We start from the raw sequence: 23,346 nt of genomic DNA on the forward strand, positions 1-23,346 counted from the left end.
AAAATGTGATATACTTTTAAAGACTTCTTTTTATCTTTATATAGAGTCTTTAGAACATGGCTTACACTACAATAGATTTCAGTTTGAACCAGCCACAGTGAGGGTACTCAATGGCCAGCTACATGTGGCCAGTTCTACTGTTTTAGATAGCATAGCCGGAAAGGGTGCAAAGGGTAGGCTGGGCAACAACCTGAGGCAGTCCAGAGGAGGATGCTGTCTTAGGAAATCTTCGTGAAAGAGGTGGCTTTGGGACTGGGCCTTCAAAGTATCAATAATCATATGAACAATAACCATAATACAGACAGCATCTAACTTTATTTTATATATGCTTGCTTCCCTTGTGGGTCAGCTGGTAAAGAATCAGGCTGCAATGCAGGAGTTCGATCCCTGGGTTGGGAAGATCCCCTGGAGAAGGAAAAAGCTACCCACTTCAGTATTCTGGTTTAGAGAATAGGATTGCAAAGAGTTGGATATGACTGAATGCCTTTCTCTTCACTTTTGCTATGCCCGTCACTGGGCTCACCACTAGGGGTCGGTAGAAAAGACAGACTATCTGAATAGGGAGAACCCCAGTGGCAGCAAAAGCAATGACCTGCAGGAAGGCAATACACTTGAGAATATTTAGAGGAGAAATTGGAACAATTGGTTTTGGACCCTTAGGAAAGAAGCAAGAGAAAAGACAGGAAGGCCAATTGGAGCCAAGTTTAGAAGCACCTTGAATGTTAATGGAGAAAGTTCATTTATATCTAGTTCAGTAAGAATATGTGGTAATAATAACACAAAACATCCCCTAAATACTTTGTGGGAGGTGTTATTCCAGTGGTTAACAGGCATTAACTTCCTGTGAGGTAAGTACTAATATTTTTCCCATTTTACAGACGAAGAAACTGAGGCAAAGAGCAGTTAGAAAATTTCCCAAAACTATAAAATATGTAACAATATTTGACAAAGCCTGAATTCCAACCCAAGTACTTCTGGCTCTAAAGTCCACCCCTTAACTACTCACAAAGACCGTGAATTCTGGAACCAGGAACCCAGACTGGCATCCCAGGCTCTTCTCTCCCTTACTGGGACTGGAAGCAGTTGCCTAAACTTCTAAGAGCTTCAGCTTCCTTCTCCATAAATCGGGGCATGCTCTGCCTGGCTACAAAGTGTTACTGGACGCAGAAAGGACCAATCATACTGACTAGCACCGAGTGGACCCCGAGAAACACTGGCTGTCCTGCAGAATGCCCTGGGGAGCACTTTCAGGCCTGTAGGCAGGGGAGCAGAATCACTGGACTTGTACTTTCAGAAGTTTATACTGGGAATACCCATCTCCCCTCATTACTCTGCTGACTTGGAACCGGGAGAAATGTGTTTGAAAGATTGCAATAGTCCAGATAAGAGGTGATGAGTACCTGTGCTGATACAGTGGCAGGGAGAATGCAATTGTACGGTCTAATTGTAGGACATTAGAGCCAGGACAAACACTATCAATGACACACTCCAAACTATCCTCATTTTACAGAATAAAAGAGCAGATATTCAGACTTCAGTGACTTGGAAGTCATGAAACTAGTAAAGCCCTTCAATTTCCTGGTTCACTATTCCTTCCTCAACTCATAGTCAGAGCTGATGTTAGACTTCATCACCAATATTTCCAATTCAAAAATAACAAAGTCATCTCAATTTTGTCTAAATCGTATACTTTCTACCCCTCAGTAGCATCCATGGACATTAATCTCATTTAATCCTGTAAACGGCAACTCCCCCCACCCCTAAGGGAAGGTAGGTAGACTGGAGTCAGAACAATTTCCACACTACAGATGAGCCAACCGAGGCACAGGGAACGATGACTCTTATTTCTGGCTCGAATCCTCTCACATTTACTTTTAAATTAGCTTTCTAGAAATTAGAGTTTGTTTGAGCTTTGAAATGTTACCAAGATGTTGATACAGGGGTGGTATTCATAACATTTCACACCGAACAGAATCTCCTGGGGACAGAATAGCTTAGATCTTTTATAATAACTCTCATTTTAAAATTTAATTATCCAATGATTCACTTGAAATTTTGTCCAAAGGAAGACTATTGTGTGACCAGTTGGAAACTGTATATTTGTGGTTGTTCTGTTTTAAATACAGTGAATGCAGGTATCTTTTCCTTAGAAAACTGTGGAGATGCAATCTGTGTTTGTCTCCCATTCACAGCGAAGAAATCAGTTTTCGTGCCTGTGAGGAACGCTCAATTCTACCACAGGGGGGCGCAGGAAACGTCCAGTGCTTTTTTAGATAATTGACACTAGATGGCGCCGCTCTGCCAGTTTTCTTTACGTCTTTTTAATTTCTTATTTTTTATTCCTTTGTTTGGTAGCAATGTTAATGGGTTAGCCTTAGTCCTGTAAAAAAAGGATTTTTATTTTTCCATCCTTGTAAAAATATGTCTGGGACTGTCACTGTGCCTTTATAAAAATAGGATAAAGAAAGTAGAATAAGTTATTCATCAGTGTACTTTCCTTATATTTTGCTTTTACAGTAATTTTCTGGACATTCAAATATGAGTCCAAATCGAGCTTTCCTTTTTTGTCTCTAAGTCTCAGATTCTTTAGAGATTTCCTTTTAGTTTGATTTTAAAAGAGACATAATTCTGAATCATATCAGAGCTGTAAAAATGTAACATAACTCAAACACTGAAAAGAAAAATAGGTATCATTAAAGTCCCTTGTAGCTCAGATGGTAAAGAACCTGCCTACATTGCAGGAGAACTTGGTCTGATCCCCGGGTCAGAAAGATCCCCTAGAGAAGGGAATGGCAACCAACTCCAGTATTCTTGCCTGGAGAATCCCATGGACAGAAGAGCCTGGTAGGCTATAGTTCACGAGGTCACAAAGAGCTGGACATGACTTAGCAACTAACACTACTCCTAAAGGAACTGAAAGCGATCCTCTGGTTTGGATTTGTGTAAAGAGGAATTCTCCAGCATTATTTAATTAGTCGTGTGTCTGAACCCCTCTTTGGAGTTCAAATTCCTAATTTTAAAAATCAGGAAGTTCCTTTAAATGTCCTCAAAGACCTCTTTCTAATTTGAATAGTGACGGTTTTATGAGTACATAACCACAGTTGTGCCCCCTGCCTGCTCTAAACACATATGCACAAGTTACAACATAAAAAAAAAGAAAATCTGGGTAACGCTCAGTGGTATAATGCAGGCAGTTAAAAGTCCCCACTAGCTTTCCAGTCCATGTTACTCTACAGGGAATTCTGTGAGAATGAAGTCTGAACACAGAGGAATAAGCTGACTCTGGCAGAAACACACCCGTGGGACAAACCTAGTACAGCACTCTGGGTTTGCCTACTAGGGGATGGAATCCAGCTCTGACTCCAGCCCTTACAGGCTGGGAGATGCTAATCCATTAATTAGCACAGAGGCACTGAGATCCATGCTGGACACCATGAAGAAGTAAAAGGCCAGGTGCTGGTTAGCTCACAAACTAACAGGGATCCAAGTTGTCTGTTACTAGTGAGTTAGTAATAATGGGCAATACGTGCCAAAGGAGAGCAGGTCTGCGCCTTTGGCCTAAAACCCCGCCTATTGCCCACAGGTGTCCTCCTGAGAATGCAGTCACCACTGAGGACTGGATGGTTGTAGAGAAATCTGCAGATTTGGGTCAGGAAAGAACAGGGAGGGGCTAGAGAGAGGCAGTCATGAAATTAACATTCCCTGCCAACTGGAAGCACAAGTTAGATATCAGAAGCAGTGTATTTTTTATGAAACAAAAGAAGATGGCATTGACATCAATGTATTGGGCTCCCATGGACCTTCACCAACCTGAAAGCTAGTATCTGGAAATCTGAAAGGCAGTGGGCAGAAATGGAGTAACAATCCTGAAGTCACACCATCCTTGATGATGGCCACCAGAGCTGGTAAAACCACCAGTGTGAGCTCATCAAACCAAATGGTTCATACGGAACACCCCTTCAAATACAGCATTGGCAATACAGGCTCTTTTCTAAGCTCTACTCAACTCAATAAAGGCATAAACAGTTGTGCATCTTTTTGGATGTGATGCCAATTGTTCACTATGACAGAGTAGCTAAATGACCTGCTGAAGACCATGGAACATATTAGTTTTTACAAAAAACCAGGCAAACTTGGAATTATTTTGTATTTGATGTTGTCTAGGCTTTGGAATACATGGTATGAACAAATTTTCTCCCTAGTGAGAACTACTTAATTGAAAAAGTGGCTGACCATAGTAAAAATAGAGTAGGCATGGGCCTCCTTGAGCCCTGCCGCACTTCATAGTGATGAGCCTGGCAATGTGGCAAGTTCTCCTGGGGCATGGCTGGGGGTGGGGAGGTGTGGGGAAGTGAGAAACTCAGAGTGAGGGGAGTAGAACCTGAGGCAGTGGAACGAGGCAAAGGGAGACAGATGAAGAAGTAGCCATTCCTTACTCCAGGGATATCTTCCCTACCCAGGGACTGAACCTCTGTCTCTGGTGTTTCCTGCATTGGCAGGTGGATTCTTTACCACTAGTGCCATCTGGGAAGCCAAAGAAGTAGCTGCTCAGGAGCATAAGTTCATGAACCAAACCTCTGTAAATCAGGAATGCTGCAGTTCAAGATGGCAGCAACAGTGGCCATCCACAAAAGTGTGGGACTTCTAGGAATGAGCTGGCCTTCCTTCTTCCTGATCTAAGAGAGGTATTTCTCAAAGGGTGTTCCTCAGTGCACTGGCCCGCAGGGATGTTAATGAATGGGGAGAACAATTGTTTCTGCATCAGATTAGTTGGCAAAATGCTGGAGTCAACCAAATCTCTTTCCTGCCTGAAACCTTTAATATGCCACCATATAGTACAACTCTTTAAGAAGTTGTAAGGAGTGTTTAGGGGCTTCCCAGGTGGTACTAGTAGTAAAGAACCTGCCTGCCAATGCAAGAGAAATAAGAGAAGATCCAGGGAAGATCCCCTGAAGAAGCGCATGGCAATCCACTCCAGTATTCTTGCTTGGAGAATCCCATGGGCAGAGGAGCCTGGCGGGCTACAGTCCATGGGGTAACAAAGAGTCAGACACGACTGAAACAATTTAGCATGCACACAAAGAGCATTTATCAGGTCAGTTTCCCAAACCATTTGAGCTCAGAATCTTTTTTAAAATCACAGAGTATCTCAAGACAAATGTTCTGAGAAACACCTCTTGGAAAATAATATCCTAAAGCATCCTAATTTATTTCAGATTAAATTCTATTTTAGCAATTCTCAGTGTGAAATTTTCAGGATAAAAGAATTGACAGAAAAGGAAAAGATTCATTGAAACACCTTTTTTTGTGATGTGATCAAAACCAGGGGTTCTTTTGATTTATTTATTGAAATCATTTGTGGGTGTAGACTCACTTTAAAGGAACGCTTTTCGATTATTTTTCTCTCAGCCCGGCTACACTTGGTCAGCTCTGCACCCCCACAATGAGGCCTTGCCTAGACAGTGCTGCCACCTTGGAGCCTGTATCATGGTGGCTGTCAGCCTAAGTGATAGCTTCTGCTATAAGAATAAGAAGAATAAATACAGTTCCAAATTTCTAAGTCAGAGATAGTGTGAATTGATATTGCACAGTAAAATGCAATGAGATTAAATCAATAACATCTGCAATAAGGCATAATGAAGGTAAAATTATATCTCTGGCTTCCTGAACAGCTGTGAATCTATTTTTAATGATCCTCATTTTTGGCAGTCAGCTAACAACTTCTAAAACGTCCTAGAAATTGGATTGTTAAGCAGATGAGCACTGCAGTGGCTCAGAAAGTCATTAATTTCAGCTGCCCTATCCATCTGCATGGATGAGATGGAGGCATCAAGAAATCACACACCGCCCCCCCATTCGCCCAAATGAGCGCCCCACTAACTGGGCCTTGGGTGGCCCCACAGATGCTGGGAACAGTGAAGCAGGAGAGCTGGCGGGGAGAGGGTCTCTCCTGGGAGGACGGTGGGCTGTTGAATTAGAAAGAGAAAGGAAAGTCCTCCTCGCTTTTATAATGCCATAACAGCAATAATCAGCTTTCCAGTCTACACTGTGCTATTGGAACCTCAAATCCAGCAAAGGGAGCAGGGCATTCTAATGATCCCCACTGACCGATGGCACCCTGGGCTTCCACAACCTTGTTCTGCCTACGACTTGGTCAAGGTCACACCACCAGCAAGTACAGGAACCAGGACCAATCAAGTCTTATTTCTAAGCCAGGGGCATTTCCACGGCCCAGCAGGCCCCTTGCTGGTTGAACAGCAGTCATGGGAATGGCACTGTGATTTGAAATTGAGGAAATGTGGACTACCCACGTTTTTCTTAGCTGCCTGGCATCTTGGCATTTTGCTGAAGCATTTACTAGAAGTTGCGTCTGGGAAACAGGCAGTTGATCCCTTGGGCTGATTGTCCTGAGTCTGCCTCTCTGGGCTGACAGGGGCAGAAGCGTGGTGGGTGGCACCCCACAAGCAGATTCTCAGATTCCCCAGTTAGGCTCACTGGCTGGGAGGCTCAGGAGACCCCAGGCTGAATGGTGTTCCAGAAGATTGCAACTGAGAGTATAAATAAGCCATTTAAATTCCTTATTCACCTGAGAAAAAGTCAAGGGAAGGAGAATGCATTCTTTATTCTCTTCCCTGCACTGGGAAGCCCACGATATTGAGAGAGCAGGTTTCTTGGACAGAAGATAAAGCTGCAGCTAAGACAAGCCATGAGTTTATGGCATTGACCCTGTTGTCTGGCTTGCTTTCAGCAGTGGCGCTGATCTTTTGCTGCCCGAAATATCTGACAGTCAAGACGTTTACGTGGAGCATGGAAGGTTTATGCTGTGGCATGTTTTTGGACTGGAGAGAAGAGTTTTGTTTCCAGGAGAGTCATCTGTGACAAAGTGTTACTGAGTAGAAAAGTAAAAATGAATACCTCTCTTAAGCTTGGGGATTACCTCTCTTAAGAAAGGGGATGCCTTCCAGTGGCTGACTTGATGGTCAGGAATGCTGTAAAGAGAGGTGGGAACAGACCAGAGGGAAAGAGGCATTTTGTAATAAAGAAAGGATATCATAACATGCTAATGAGTAAAACAATGCCCGGGCTTCCCTAGTGGTCTTGTGGTTAAGAATCTTTCTGCCAATGCAGGGGACACGGGTTCGATCCCTGATCAGAGGTCTCACATGCCATGGAGCAACTCAACCTGTGAGCCACAACTACTGAGCCTGCATCCTGCAAACACTGAAGCCCATGTGCCTAGAGTCTGTGCTCCACAACAAGAGAGACCACTGCCATGAGAAGTCTGTGTACCGCAATGAAGAGTAGCCCCCACTCACCGAAACTAGACAAAGCCTGCCCGTAGCAGCAAAGACCCAGCACAGCCAAAAATTAAAGTCTTTTTTTTTTCTAGCCTGAAGTGCTAGAAAACTAAGGTTTGCACCTGAAGATAATGGGGAACTGGGAGCAATCAGGGTTCATGTGAAGGTGGACAAATGAGGCTCAGAAAGAGAAGGCAAGGGAGGTCTAGGGGAAAGTGGGAGCTAGCACTACTGAGCTGATGTGGGCGGGCAAACCCCAGGGGCCAGAGGCAGTGCCCTGAACTAGGGGAATGCTGGGGCTGTCCTGCACCAGGACCTGCTTGACATGCCAGGGGAACAGTGGCGAGGGTCTCAACGCACAGGGAACTGACACATTTCTTCTGGCCCCTGTGTCCTCCGCACTCCCTCATCTGTTAATGAATAAAGTGGACTTTTTGCTGTGGAAACAAGCTCATCTAGCTTTCTTGCTTAAAAAGAACACACATTGACTTGAAAGCATTACCTGGGGGATGCAGCCCTTCACTGCACGATGAACTAGTTGTCAGTGATGCAAACCTCACTCCTTCCTTGTTCACTGACAAGGGTTTAGTGTAAGGTTGGCAAGTAGGTTTCTTTTTATGTGTCGACCTCCATCTTTTGGCTCACTCTATTCCGAAGGACCATGAGGCTAGATCCAGGTTCATGGAGAAGAGTCTTGCATTTGCTTGGTCTGCTGTGGATGAGGCAGGGAGGAGGCAAGTTGTCATGACCCTGCATCTCTGCCCTTTGACCGCACCCACTGACGTGTTTGCATTTTAAGTGGAGCTGACGAAAGTATTAACAGTGAGGGAAACCTCAGGCTCACAAGTGAGGGAGATGAAGTGGATAAAGGAGAGTTTCCTACCGATTTCAAAACACACTACCATTTCAGGCTTTGGAAACATCGAGTCGAATTCACTGCTGATAAGTCTATATGGGGCTTCCCTGGTGGCTCAGAGGGTAAAGAATCCACCTGCAGTGCTGGAGACCCGGGTTTGGTCTCTGGGTTGGGAAGATCCCCTAAGGAAGGGAATGGCTACCCACTCTAGTATTCTTGTCTGGAGAATTCCATGGACAGAAGAGCCTGGCAGACACGACTGACTGGCTAACACTTAACTTCACCTCAAGCCTTCAATGGAGGCTCTGAAGAAGGGCTAAGAAGAGGCCAGAGGCCAAACCAAGCTGTCCAGTTAACCTGACTTAAAGCTAAGGGTCAGGAAATTGGGACTATTACCCACCAGATATGAGGCAGCTGAATGGTCTTTTTCTTCCCAATGCAAACAGTGAAGGGGAATCAAATCCAAAGGAAGAAGATGGAGAGGGATGTATATCTGTACACACATTCACACACACACACAAACATTCACACACACACATATAATATACAAACACACAGATCATACATATTCATCTGCATCACCTATTTTGGAAATGAGAAGTCCTTTAGAGAATGTAGTGCCAGAAGCCATATTCCCTTATAGGTCTGGGTTGGTTTGTTGTTATCATCACTAACCAGTTGAGACAAATGACCAAAGGCAGTGGGCCAGGAGCCAAGACTGGAGGGCAGCCACCTGATGGTCAGGTATCTAAAAACTGACGTCATGGTCAGTTGTGACTCCCTGGGGCTTCAGAGCAAAAGTCACAGAGTTAGCGAGGCAATTTGCTTAGTGGCTCTGCGCAGATCAAAACCTGGATTTTGGGGGTGTGTGGAAGCTTCACCATGAGTTTCATTTGGTTTTGAGAGGATCTACAGGGCGTGAGTGGGTTTCCCCAGTGGCTCAGGGGTAAAGAATCTGCCTGCAATGCAGGAGACTCAGGAGACATGGGCTCGATACCTGGGTCAGGAAGATTCCCTCAAGTAGGGCATGGCAACCCACTTAAGGTGGCTTAGAGGTAAAGAATCTTCTTGCAAAGCAGGCGACTTGGGTTCAGTCCCTGAGTCAGGAAGATACCCTGCAGAAGGAAATGACAATCCACTCCAGAATCCTTACTTAGGAAATCCCATGGACAGAGGAACCTGGGGGATTATGACCCAGGGGGGTCACAAGAGTCAGACACGACTTTGTAACTAAACCACCAGTATTCCTGCCTGGAAAATCCCATGGAGAGAGGAACCTGGTGGGCTACAGTCCAAGGGTTGGACATGAGTTGGACATGACTGAGCACGCATGTAGGGCTTGAGCAGATTAAAAAGTGGATCTTAATAGTATCTTAAACAAGAAGGTATCCCATTTCTGAGGTAACTCTACATGTTAATATCTTTCTCCAAATGATAGCTTCTTAATAAACTACATTTCACTGGTAGGTGGTATATTGTGATACTAATAAACATCGGGATTTGTTTTTAAAAGGAAAAGCCGCATCGAATGTCTGCTTTGACTAGTCTACCTTATGTACTAACTTCACACCTTTGGTGTAAAATTTACTCAGCAGGCCTGAATTGCTGAGTCAAGGCACCTGCTGGACGTGAGGGGCATTAAGTGATAGTCTGAAGGTCTAGGAAGGAGCCGCAGCAGTTAGGGCTGGTACTTAATAGGATTAAATGGTCACCACTTCGCCCCTTCTGGGCTCAGGAGCAGACATCAGCAAACACAGGAATCGACCACAGAAGCCACCAATACCCCTGGTAGGAACCAGAACCTCAAAATTGTTCTCAAGCAGCACACTAGCATTCCCTACAACTTGATAGCAGCTGACACAAACAAAATGAAAACGATTTGTGTTTAGGGGAACTCTGCCTAATAAGATGGGTAGCTTTTTGTGCATTCTTCATAGAATGACCAAAAAAAAAAAAAAAAAAGTCCACTGAGATTTTACTTTTGCTAGCGGTTGAGATTAGAAATCATCTCCCTAATTAAATGATAATGGCTATTTAACATTTTGAGTCCTTTGCACTTTCTCCCAGATGCCTTCCAAAGTGGTGCAATATAGGGTTTCTTATCTTAGGGTCTATGAACCCCCAAGTGTGCCGTGCATAGAATTTGAGAGTCTATGATCTTGGCTGTGAAAAAAATTAAATTTATTTCTATTTTTGCTACCTCTTAACTGAAATGACATTAAGTGACACTGTATAGGAGACAGGGATCAAGACCATCCCCAAGGGAAAAAAATGCAAAATAGCTGTCTGAGGAGGTCTTACAAATAGCTTTGAAAAGAAGAGAAGCAAAAAGCAAAGGAGAAAAGGAAAGATAAACCCATCTGAATGCAGAGTTCCAAAGAATAGCAAGGAGAGATAAGAAAACCTTCCTCAATGATCAATGCAAAGAAATAGAGGAAAACAATAGAATGGGAAAGACTACAGATCTCTTCAAGAAAATTAGAGATAGCAAGAGAACATTTCATGCAAAGATGGGCACAATAAAGGACAGAAATGGTATGGACCTAACAGAAGCAGAAGATATTAAGAAGAGGTTGCAAGAATACACAGAAGGACTATACAAAAAAGATCTTCATGACCTAGATAATCACAATGGTGTGATCACTCACCTAGAGCCAGACATCCTGGAATGTGAAGTCAAGTGGGCTGTAGGAAGCATCACTACAAACAAAGCTAGTGGAGGTGATGAAATTCCAGTTGAGCTATTTCAAATCCTAAAAGATGATGCTGAGAAAGTGCTGCATTCAATATGCCAGCAAATTTGGAAAACTCAGTAGTGGCCATAGGACTGGAAAAGCTCAGTGTTCATTCCAATCCAAAAGAAAGGCAATGCCAAAGAATGCTCAAACTACCGCACAATTGCACTCATCTCACACACTAGCAAAGTAATGCTCAAAATTCTCCAAGCCAGGCTTCAGCAATATGTGAATAATGAACTTCCAGATGTTCAAGCTGGTTTTAGAAAAGGCAGAGGAACCAGAGATCAAATTGCCAACATCTGCTGGATCATTGAAAAAGCAAAAGAGGGAAGTGCGCTCGGCGGCCCCGCGGATCTGTCTCTTGCTTCAACAGTGCTTGAACGGAACAGACCCAGGGACGCCCCTTGCTCCAGCCTCCGACTACCCTCCAACCTTTTTTCCAGTCGCAAGCTCCGGAGTCAGCAACTCAGCTGTCCGCAATCACCGGGACCAGCCACCATTTTTTAACTCCTTATTACTGACCAATCATGAGCTCCCAGATTCGTCAGAATTATTCCACCGGCCTGGTTAACATGCAACTGTGGGCCTCCTACACCTACCTCTCTCTGGGCTTCTATTTCTACCGCGACGATGTGGCTCTGAAGGGTGTGGGTCACTTTTTTCGCGAATTGGCCAAGGAGAAGCGCGAGGGCGTGGAGCGTCTCTTGAAATTGCAAAACCAGCATGGCAGCCGCGCCCTCTTCCTGGACGTGCAGAAGCCATCTCAAGATGAGTGGGGTAAAACCCAGGACGCTATGAAAGCCGCCCTTCTCGTAGAGAAGAACCTGAATCAAGCCCTGTTGGATCTGCATGGCCTGGCTTCTGCCTGCGGAGACCCCCACATCTGTGATTTCCTCGAGAACCACTTTCTAGATGAGGAAGTGAAACTCATCAAGAAGATGGGTGACCACCTGACCAACCTCCGCAGGCTGGCTGGTCCCCAGGCTGGGTTGGGCGAGTATCTCTTCGAGAGGCTCACCCTCAAGCACGACTAGGAGCTTTTGGAGATCAGTGGCTTTTGAAGAACCCACCTAACATCAGGGCTGCCTGAAGCCCCTTTCTGCAGCCACTAGGCAGCTTTTTAGCATGCTGGAGCCCTCTCTCAAGCCTTGGACCAAATGGAAACAATAAAGCTTTTTGCAGCAAAAAAGAAAAAAAATAAAAAGCAAAAGAGTTCCAGAAAAACATCTATTTCTGCATTGACTATGCCAAAGCCTTTGACTGTGGATCACAATAAACTGGAAAATTCTTGAAGAGATGGAAATACCAGACCACCTGACCTGCCTCCTGAGAAATCTGTATGCAGGTCAGGAAGCAACAGTTAGAACTGGACATGGAACAACAGACTAGTTCCAAATTGGAAAAGGAGTACGTCAAGGCTGTATATTGTCACCCTGCTTATTTAACTTATATGCAGAGTACATCATGAGAAACGCTGGGCTGGAAGAAGCACAAGCTGGAATCAAGATTGCCGGGAGAAATAATCAATAACCTCAGATATGCAGCTGACACCACCCTTATGGCAGAAAGCGAAGAAGAACTAAAGAGCCTCTTGATGAAAGTAAAAGAGGAGAGTGAAAAAGTTGGTTTAAAGCTCAACATTCAAAAGACTAATATCACGGTATCTGGTCCCATCAATTCATGGCAAATAGATGGGGAAACAGTGGAAACAGTGACTGACTCTATTTTGGGGGGCTCCAAAAATCACTGCAGATGGTGACTGCAGCCATGAAATTAAAAGACGCTTACTCCTTGGAAGGAAAGTTATGACCAACCTAGACAGCATATTAAGAAACAGAGACACTACTTTGCCATCAAAGGTCTGTCTAGTCAAGGCTATGGTTTTTCCAGTAGTCATGTATGGATGTGAGAGTTGGACTATAAAGAAAGCTGAGCATGAAAAAATTGATGCTTTTGAACTGTGGTGTTAGAGAAGACTCTTGGGTGTCCCTTGGACTGCAAGGAGATCCAACCAGTCCATCCTAAAGGACATCAGTCCTGGGTGTTCATTGGAAGGACTGATGTTGAAGCTGAAACTCCAAGACTTCAGCCACCTGATGCGAAGAGCTGACTCATTTGAAAAGACCCTGATGCTGGGAAAGATTGAAGGTGGGAGGAGAAGGGGACGACAGAGGATGAGATGATTGGATGGTATCACTGACTCAATGGACATGAGTTGGGGTAAAATCTGGGAGTTGGTGATGGACAGGGAGGCCTGGCGTGCTGCGGTTCATGGGGTTGCAAAGAGTCGGACACAACTGAGCTACTGAACTGGACTGGACTGAACTGAAATTTAGCATTTCCTTCAGTAATGAGTGTCAGCAACAAACCAATGTTAGTACTTGTGATTGTCATTAACAGAAATCACAGATTTCATATCACATAACAGTCATTGCAGACATAAAATCACACGTGTTCATCATGACTCTGAAATTACAATAGTTCTCAAATCAGCTGCTGGTTCTTGCTATTTGATGTGCTATTATAGAAGCACATATATATTACTAGATCACAAATTTAGTTTTAAAAATATTTTTATAATGACATTTTAATATTATTGATTTTCTTTGTCATTCCATATATGATATTTTATACATTAAGATATGGTTTCACAAAGAAGCCCTGTGAATAGAAAGGGCATTCCCTTCAGATGAGCAGGCCTGGATTATGGTCCTTGACAGAAAACTTTGCTCAAGTCCCCCCACTTCCTTTTTCCTTTTGCCCTTTTTGTGGGCCAATTAAAATAAAGATAACATTCACATAAGATAAAATTCACTACATTGGAGTGTACAATTCAGTGGGTTTTAGCATATTAACAAGGTTGTGCAAGAATTATTATCTAATTCCAGAACATTTTTATCACCACCCCCAAAGAAACCCCATACATATTAGAAGTCACTGCCATTCTCCCCCTACCACCCCACCCCAGCTTCTGGCAACCACCAATCTGCTTTCTGTCTCAATGGATTTGCCTATTCTGGCATTTTAAGATTCTTTCATATCAAGGCATGTATCAACACTTCGTTCCTCTTATGGCTGAATGATATCCCATTGCATGGATGTACTACATACTGTTTATCCATTTGGCCAAGTCTCTCTCCAGTGTTTGCTTCTACACTTTCAAAATGAAGAGATGAGTGCAGACTACGGCCAGTTTTCAAACCCTGTTTCTGGACCTCCTTTTAGCCTTGTTGTGTCGCTTTGCATACAGTTCTGTTTATACTCAATTCCAGGTCTCCCGTCCTCAAAAACTGACCTGTCAAATTCCTAAGCGTGTGGTTTTAAATTCCATCTGTTGAAATCCACCAAAAAATTTTTAAATTGGTTTGGAGATCTTATCTAATTTAAGCATTGTGTGTCAATGATCTAAAATGGAATGCTATCTTCTCTTCTCCAATTTCTGTTTACAACATTATAGCAACCAAGGAAACTATGATGGGCTGGGCTCATGCATAGGAGACTGAATTTTTTGAAGTGCAATCAAGAGGGGGGAAAAAAAAAGGCCATGGCATTTTGTATGCCCCAGGGAACAATTCAAGGTCTTATTTTAAGGTTCTTTGCCATTCTCAGAAAAAAAAATTTTTTTTTCACCTGTCACTTTAAAATTTCAGCAGATCACAACAGCTTATTTCCACAAGACGGTAACAGATTGGAAGATAAAGGGGAAAGGGCTCATGGAGATAAGGGACTAGCAATAAATCCTCAAACTGTATAACTATGGTGTTAACAGAGTTCATTTGAGGATCCAAGACAACTTCTTAACTCATGGATTTTCACTCTCGTTTTTATTAGTTATAAAATAGCACCCACTAACTTTAGTCAGGAATAACATAAAGGTTTCTTATGCAGCACCACAAATACATGTGCATTGTGAGAAAAGAAATGAGTAAATTACTGATTATATTTTGAATTGTATGCTATCTCCCGTCCCCCATATACATAAATAAAACACAACCATCCGTGTTTTATCCCCCCACCTTTCTCACATCAGCTAAGCTCCGTTTTGCTATCAGCTTGTTCCTTTGTTACATAACCACATTCTCAGTCCATCCTTTCATTTCCTTCCAAGTGCTTTCCATCATGGCTGTGGTGTCTGAAGCTCATTACACCTACTGGCGTGCCGGTGCTAAAGCATTTACTGTTCTCAGCCCAGCACATTCTTTGCTTGCAAATGCTTTAGATTCTTTTCCTTGGACAATAAACCAAGAAATCTGCAAATTCATACTTAATCTGTCATAGCCCTGTCACCCAATCCAATCCTCTCTAAACAAAATCCTTTTGGTGAGAGGAAGACAATACCTCTGTTTCATAAATAATTTTTCCACCCACCTTAATCTGCTGTCTATGAATATTAATGAGTCTCATCGATTCATGTCTCCATTTTATGTCCGATATTAGACACCTTCCCAGAAAGCTAGCTGTCAAGGTTGCAAAGGAACCTATTTCACTTTCACATTAAATTAGCAGAATTAAAAAGGGTGGATTCTTTGGCTTGTAGATTTCAAGAGATACTCCTTTACATTGTCCCCAAATTACAGATCAGTCCTTGCAGGAAGGAGAGGCGGGTCACTTCTTTTTTGTCTGCTCCTGGCAGACAAAATTGGTGACTTGATACCAAGAAAAATTTTTCAGACACCCATTAAATGTGCTTGTTTTATCTCTCCATTCCTTTGCTTGCCTTTTTAAAAATGTCTTCCTTTTTGAGTCTAGGTCTGAATTCCTATGAGGTTCTGCTTCCTTTGGCTATTTTTGCCTTAAAGTTCTTTGTGTACTGACCACAGATTAACTGGGATAGATTTCAGGGCTGCTGCTGGCCTATAAGAAATCTTTGTGAAAATTAAGAGAGTGTTCTTCTGACAGACTTAATTAGGAAATTAATTTCCTCTAAATGGACATATTAGAAAGAGGAAACCCCCCTGGGTGAGCATACCTGTGGACCAGGATCCAGGGCCTCGTGAGGGGAATGTGGGCTGCATTTCAGCACCTACTTCCTCTCCACAGGGTACCTTGGTTAGCTTCTTTCTTAAATCTTTCACGTATATCCCTTTGCTGGTTTCTTGAACCCAAAGTGTTTTGGAGACCCCAGAGATTTGCTTAGACCCTTCTCACTTGCAATTCACGTTTTTCCTCCTTTATTCTTTTTCATAGTATTAACGCTAAACCCCTTGTTTAACTGCCAGGTTTTATTGGAGCACCCTGAATTCATCTTTCCATCTTTGAGCAATTTGAATAGGAATTCAAATGATATCCTTGGGTACTTTTTGTTTATGTGGTTGGTTGATTTTTTAATACATGCTTTCACATGTTCAAAGACTTGTTTGCTGATAGCATTATTTGTTGCTTAAATGACAAACATATGGTCAGTTGCCTGAGGAGCTGTGCTATTTCAAGGGGGTTCAGGAAGCCTGCTCTAGGTCTGACTATACTCTTCCTTGCTTACCACTCAGGCCTGAAATTCTACCTTAAAACCATATCTTTTTAGATTAAGTAACTAGCAGCCCTGTTGCAATGTGTTACACTTGGAAAGAACTAAGTAGACCCCATTGTCCCTATCAGTCACTGACTTTAGTGAGAATTACTGTATCAAGTCCTATTCTAAGGGCAGTTATGTGGGAGAATAAAGATGGTTTGGGGCATGTAATGTACTATCCCCCTAGTGGGAAGGTCTCCTTAGGCTGGCAGAATACCCTTTGGCCATTTTGAAGGATCCTTTGGAGAACAAGAGACATGGAAGGCAAACTTCCCTTTGCTCTGTCTTTGTCTAGAGTAATCCCAGGGTAGTATTGGTATTACCTCTTCAGCAGCCTTGGTGTTTCCCGGTGTGACTAAGGGTGGGACTCCTCCCCCTGTTGGAGCAGCTGGGAACTCAGCTTTCTTCCTTTGGCCTACAATACTCTCACCCTATTTTGACCTTGCTGTTTGGTATATGCATTGAACTTCTCAAGGGCCCAAGGTTAGTGATATTAACAGGGCAAGACACACATCTAAGAAATAATTCTTACATGAATTATTTTCATGTAAGATCTTTTCCCTCTGTGGAAAGATCTATAGGAGACAGATCATGGATGCAAGAATATTGGAGAAATAAGAGTTTTGAAAAAATCATCCTTAGTCTAGCCCTGGCCCTCTCAAAGTGGGCTGCATACATATCTGAGAGCACAGAACCATGAGTTATGTAGAAACTAAACATGGTGCATCTTCCTGAGTGTCAATTTTACTAGGTAATTAAATGTCTTAAGTGTTAGTTTTAAATTAAAACAAACTTGAGTGTATCATGGAATGGAATACAGCAGCCACAGTAATGCTTATAACAAGCACCAAAGAAAATGAATACATGATCATAGAAAACAGATCGTAGATCTTAGAAATCCTCTAAGCCTGTACTTTCACAAATGACTGTGGATCAGAGCACCTGCAGAACTTCAAAAGAAACTTCAAAACAATACCAATGCTGGGCCCCTTTCCAAATGGACTCTAGAATGCTGATATTTCTCCAAAGCCTCTCAGGTGATTTGAAAGGTGATTTGCATCCATTGTTCTACCTATGACATGCTTCTCACCAGGATCCGCTACATAGCATGTGGGGCCTAGTACAGAACAGAAATGCAGAGCCTTTGTTATAAATTACTAAGAATTTTCAATGGTGGCAGCAGAGCATTAAACTAAGCGCAGAGCCTGAGGGCAGTGCCCAGTGCTCATGCCCCTGAAGTCAGTCCTGCCCCCTAAAAGCAGGAAGAGCGCCTGCTGCCACCTTTAGAGAAAGCCAGAGGTGTGCAGGTTGGGGAAGAGCTGTGTCTTCCTCTACATGTGCTAGTTAAGGGGACACACACATACACACATACACACAGCTGGGTGGGTAGTTTAAAGATACCCCTTGGTAGAAGTATTTGGCAGAGATTAAATGTGGTTTTCTTAATGTGAAAACACATTTGTTTATCTAAGTTGAGAATGAAACTGTCACATTTTGACTCTGACCTACCTTGGCTGGATTTTAAATTCTAGTGTATATTTTCTCCCACAATCACAACCTCCCTCCCTATTCCCGCACAGTTTCTCATACATCAAAATATTTATCCAAAATTGTAACTCAGATTACTGGGAAGTGTTTTGTCCTTTTGACCACAACTGAGTTGGGGTCCCTCTCTGAAATAACTGTGTCTGCTGTTTTGGAGAGTGATGAGAACTAAGGTTACACGTATGCACACACATGCGCGTGCACACACACATGTGTGTTGGGGTTACACGCACACACACTTCAGCGTCAGAGAAGGAAAGGTCTGCAGAGCTTGTAAGGATTACAGATCTGAGAATAAGCCTCACAATAAGGAGTTCAGGCGACTGTCTTCTCCTGAAGAGGAGAAAGCCTGCAGGATAAAGACTTTGGTGGGGGCAGGAGCAGATGCACATGTGTGGTCCTGGGGGAAATGCAGGGAGGAGAGGACCTGGTGATCTGCTGAAGGAACAGAGTGCATTTGTTCTCTGGAGATTCGGCACACAGGCAAGGTACAGAGAGTTAATGAACCAAAGGGAGGATAGGTACACTGGGGAATTCAGAGTAAGTGAATAAAATTCTCATTATGTCGTCTCTGGAATTAATATGCAAGCTTTCCTCTCTCCCAGGGCTTCTTTTTGGCATTGGCTGCTATGAAATACTTGGGGCCAAAGACAGAACAGAGCCCTAGAGGAAAGGAGGTGATTCACGTTCCTGGGAATTTGCAGCCAACCAGGGAGACACAGCAGAGAGAGGAGGCCAGAGCCTGTAGGATTGCAAAAGCTATCTCAAAGCCCTGGAAATCATTAGCCAGTCCTGATGGCAAGGGCAGTCTGCTCAGATGGGTCTGTGGAGAGACCCAGTGTGGGTCGTTTTATGACGACCACTGTTCACCTGACGATCAGCCTTCTTGACGCCAGACCCCTGTCTGTCTCTGATACTTAATGTCTGAGGCTCATCCCTTATTATCCGAAGACCATTTTTCAACTCAGAACCTTATACAAATGAAAGAGTTCATTGAGACCTAGAAAGTCCATATGATGGAATAGCCCATAAACAGCATGGTTTATGTATGCTGAATGTATGACGGCAAGGCATGCACATGCAGAGTGAGGCAATGACACAAAAAAAACCTCAAATCCTGCAGAGACGTTCTTGTGGCAGTGCTCAGGACAGATTTCCAGGTCAGGTAAATATGAGCTCTGCTCCCACCTCTGTGTACTTGGAGACAGATTACTCAACCTCTATTAGACTTATTTTCTCCAAATAAAAAAGACATTGTGTTGAATACCTGTTTTATAAATTTGTCTTGAGGATTAAATGAGAAGGTGTAGGCAAAGGTCTTAGCATAGAACATAGAAGGTAATCAGTATACTTACACATACATACTATTTAGTAGGCTAGTAGGCACATAGCAACTATTTACTAGTAATTATTGTTAGCTATCAATCCTTTCCTTCCCTCTGTCCCCACTTTTGGGATAAATGAAAACCTCTGCCAAGAGCGACTTAAAAAGGAGATGTTTCTGGTCAGGTTCTGGCTAGGTTTTAAGATATTCTTGTCCTAATTTCATGTACTTGGCTGGTCTTCTATGCCCCACAGGCCCTCGTCCACAAAAAGCCTAATAGCCTGGGTCATAACAGGCTTGGTAACAGGGCTGATATGTTAATAAAAAGACAGATTTCTCAGCCTCTGTCTTCTGTTGTTTTCAGACATTACACTGGGAGCTTAAGTTGCGACTGCAATCCTGATTTACTTCCTGATCAATTTGGACAATGCTGGAAAAGGAAGTGGTCCCTTCTGTTTCTTCCAGTGTGTGTCAAGAGACAAGACCTCAGAACTGTGACTCTTAGAGCTACCTTCTAGCAGCCAGAGAGAGAACTCACACAGATCAGAAGGTCCCATGGAGTACATGCCTTTCAAAAATGCATCTTTGAGCATTCTGTTGCAAAATGAGATAATTAAGGATGATGAAGTGAGATTTTTTTTTTCAACAATGCTTTTCATTAATAGGATTATCTTCTGTGCCAAGATTATAGTATACTTTGGGAATCAAGATGTGGGTTTTTTTTTTCTTAAGCTTTTGATTTATTTATTTGGCTGCTTTGGTCTTAGCTGTGGTACATGGAATCTTTCATTGCAGTGTACAGATTCTCTGGTTGTGGCACACATGTTCAGTAGTTGGGGCACAAGGGCCAGTTGCTTCGAGGCATGTGGGATCTTAGTTCCCTGACCAGGGATCGAACCCACATCCCCTGCATTGCAAGGTGGATCCTTAATTACTGGACCACCAGGGATGTTGCTAACGTTTGTTTTTTTTTTTTTTTTTAACTTTTAAGTTTATATTGGAGTATAGTGCCTGGAGAATCCCGTGGACAGAGGAGCCTGGTGAACTACAATCCATAGGGTCACAAAGAGTCAGACAGGACTTAAGCAATTTAGCATGCACACATATAGTTGATTTACAATGTTGTGATATGTTCAAGTGCACAGCAAAATGATTTAGTTATACATATACATGTTTCTGTTCTTTTTTAGGGATTCCCTGGTAACTCAGTGGTAAAGAACCCACCTGCCAAGGCAGGAGACCCAGGTTCAATCCCTGGGCTGGGACAATCCTCTAGAGAAGAAAATGGCAATCCACTCCAGTATCCTTGCCTGGAAAATTACATGGACAGAGGAGTCTGGTGGGCTACAGTCTATGGGGTTGCAAAGAGTTGGACACCATTGAACGGGTAAACAACAGTTTTGTTTTCAAATTCTTTTCCCATTTAGGTTATTACATAATATTGAGCAGAGTTCCCTATGCTACATGAACACACTGCTGTATTTAAAATAGATAAACAAGATGTGCTTTTTGTGTATGTGAAATTATAGATGAGCGGTTTTTTTAATGCCCTGACTTAGAAAAATAAAAAGTAGGCAAACCTATGTTTCCCCCTACCACCATTCAATTTTTTAAAAAATTATTTTTACCAGCTCATGAAATAAAAATGCTGGAAACCACTGATATAGACCACCCTGGCTGTTTGGGGAAAGTAAATAACTTCCAGATTAGCAGCTACCCGGAACATTTCCCCAGATGATAGACCCCTGGGCTTTTGCTGCATAAATTATTTCATGTCTCTTATATGGTGAATACAGCAAATGAGGGCAAAAGGAATTTTATGAGAGTTCACAGGTTCCCCCAATAAACCAATGGTGTACTATAAGGAGGGGTGCAAGGTCAAGAGCGCTGCTCACACTCCCACTGTGGATGCAACCCTTCCTTTATGCACACAGGCCTGAGCCCATTCACTGTTGGTGCTGATCCAGTACTTCCAAAATATTACATTAATATTTAAAAACTTTAAAAATAAAATATCTTTTGTTAGAGTTTCAACTTCAACCTGGTTTTGTTTGGGTTAAAAACACCATGTTTCTTTTTTTTTTGGTGAGGGTCCAGTATTGTAACGGGCTTCCCCGGTGGCTCAGTGGTAAAGAATCCTCCTGCCATGCTGGAGACGCAGGAGACTCGGGTTTGCTCTCTGGGTCGGGAAGATCCCCTGGAGGAGGGTATAGCAACCCATTCCAGCATTCTTGCCTGAAAAATCCCATGGACGTGGGGTCGCAAAGAATCGGACATGACTGAAGCAGCTAAGCATGGCATGGAACATTGTAAAACTGCTCCTTTCATCATTATAACTAGGAGGTCCCAAACTTCACTAGCCATGAGGTCACATGTCCAATGATATATCCTGAATTATGTGTTTTGCCCTATCTTCTCATGTTTGCCAACCTGCTTCAGTGAGTTTTTCTAGAACTCTCTGAGAAGAGTTCATGTGATTCTCTTAACTTTCCTGGGAGTTACATGATCCTGGGCTCCATCCCTGAATGGGGGAGATCCCCTGGCAGAGGGCATGGCAACCCACTCCAGTATTCTTGCCTGGAGAATCCTAAGGATAGAGGAGCCTGGTAGGCTACAGTCCATGGGGTCACAAAGAGTCAGACATGACCGAGCAACTTTCACTTTCACTTTTCATAAGATACTGACCAGCCATTGGACCTTCATACCATCCCACGGCCCCAGGTCATCCTTCCTGTCCTCTAGGCCTCAGTCTCCCTTATCCTGTCTTCACCTCCCAGGCCATCGTGGCTCATTTCTGCTGCCTCTGCCTGGAATGACTATTCATTCAAATCCTTCCCCTCCTCCAAGGTTCTGCTCAAGTCACATTTCCTCTAGGAGTTCTACAATCCCTAGCATACAAATGTCCTCTTCTCATTTTCCTGATGCACTCTGTACTCCCCAAATCCAGGGCATTGTGGTGAATGCTGAAATGGCTATTTATGTGTCTATCTTCCTACCACTTCCCATTACTATGTGAGCTTCGGATGCAAGGACTAGATCCTTTTCTTCCAACTCAGTGAAGAACCGGCACAGTGTATTAAACACAGTAAGTCTGGTAAATACTAAATAAAACCGAATTGCCTTAAATTCTCACTAAGTTGTTCTCGACTGATTGTCATACTTCCCTGGAGTGTTTAAGAAAAAACTCTGTTTCTGCCAATAGGAATATTTGCTCTAATCAGTCCACAGAGGGAAATAACGACTCTTGAACCTTCCAGGAAACCACAGAGGATGGGTAGCCTCAATCACATTCAGGAAGGTAAAGTGCCAAATAAACATATGGATTCATGACAAGAATCCACACTGTGTCCCCCACCAGTCACTCCAAACAACATCGCTAGTTGATTTTGTGCAATATTAGCCTCTTTTAACCAGCCATCATTTCCTCTTTAAAAAAAAAAATAAGAAGAGTTAAGGGCAAGTAGGAAAAAAAAAAAGCCTTTGAATTAAAATCTTAGCTTTTCTTTGAACATCCAGATGATTAAATGAGATCCAGACGAAAGCAGGCAATTTCCAAAAAATAAAACCCAGCCGGGGGTATCTGCATTCCCTCATGTTTCTCCTGGTAACCCCGTGGTAAAGTAAAGTAATGATTGATTCAGAGAGAATTATGGCTATTATAAACTGTAATCAGTGGTGGATGAGAATAATTACACAAGGAAAGGGGGAAAAAGCTGAAACATGGCTGAGCAGTGTTCTGATGGATGGGGAAGTCATTTCCTGGCCGTTAATGACTGATTTTTCAACAGTCAGCACACAAGCTTTAATCCCAGAGGCGAGAAGGAGAAAAAAAAAGATGGCCACACTATTAAGGATGCTACTGATGTAACCTTACCAATTTTAATCTGAATATAGTTGGTGCCTAGCCCCCTGTCTGTCCCTGCAATTGCAAACATACCCTTTGGGGGTGAGGTTAGGGCTAGCCTTTATCTGACAGATACCAGAAGGAGTTATGGTTGGAGAGAAATCCCCCATATCACGGTGGTGGGATACAGCATCCCAATGTCACAGCATTGTAGGTTGCTAGAACTAGAAGG

General features: G+C 43.1%; 1 protein-coding gene and 1 long non-coding RNA gene across 24 annotated transcripts in view; one reads left to right on the plus strand and one right to left on the minus strand.

Moving 5' to 3' along the window:
- Window positions 1-23,346, minus strand: part of LOC133072355 (uncharacterized) — a 446,833-nt gene that overhangs the window by 56,891 nt on the left and 366,596 nt on the right. For 2 of the 23 annotated variants that reach the window (XR_009696718.1, XR_009696711.1), the window contains one exon: window positions 7,801-8,010. The exons of the other annotated variants lie outside the window; for them this stretch is intronic. This is a non-coding gene — a long non-coding RNA (uncharacterized LOC133072355). The remainder of the gene's footprint in view (window positions 1-7,800; window positions 8,011-23,346) is intronic. 23 annotated transcript variants of the gene reach the window in all.
- LOC133072832 (ferritin light chain-like) lies at window positions 11,405-11,957 on the plus strand. Its single transcript, XM_061166367.1, has one exon. The coding sequence runs from the start codon at window positions 11,420-11,422 to the stop codon at window positions 11,924-11,926; it is 507 nt and encodes a 168-aa protein (XP_061022350.1). The 5' UTR covers window positions 11,405-11,419; the 3' UTR covers window positions 11,927-11,957.

This window comes from Dama dama, chromosome 18, assembly GCF_033118175.1.
Source record: "Dama dama isolate Ldn47 chromosome 18, ASM3311817v1, whole genome shotgun sequence".
In the NCBI taxonomy this organism is placed as follows: Eukaryota; Metazoa; Chordata; class Mammalia; order Artiodactyla; family Cervidae; genus Dama; species Dama dama.

Bases quoted from the DNA above. Each gene is read 5' to 3' on its own strand.
- LOC133072832 (XM_061166367.1), top strand. From the start codon at position 11,420: ATGAGCTCCCAGATTCGTCAGAATTATTCCACCGGCCTGGTTAACATG.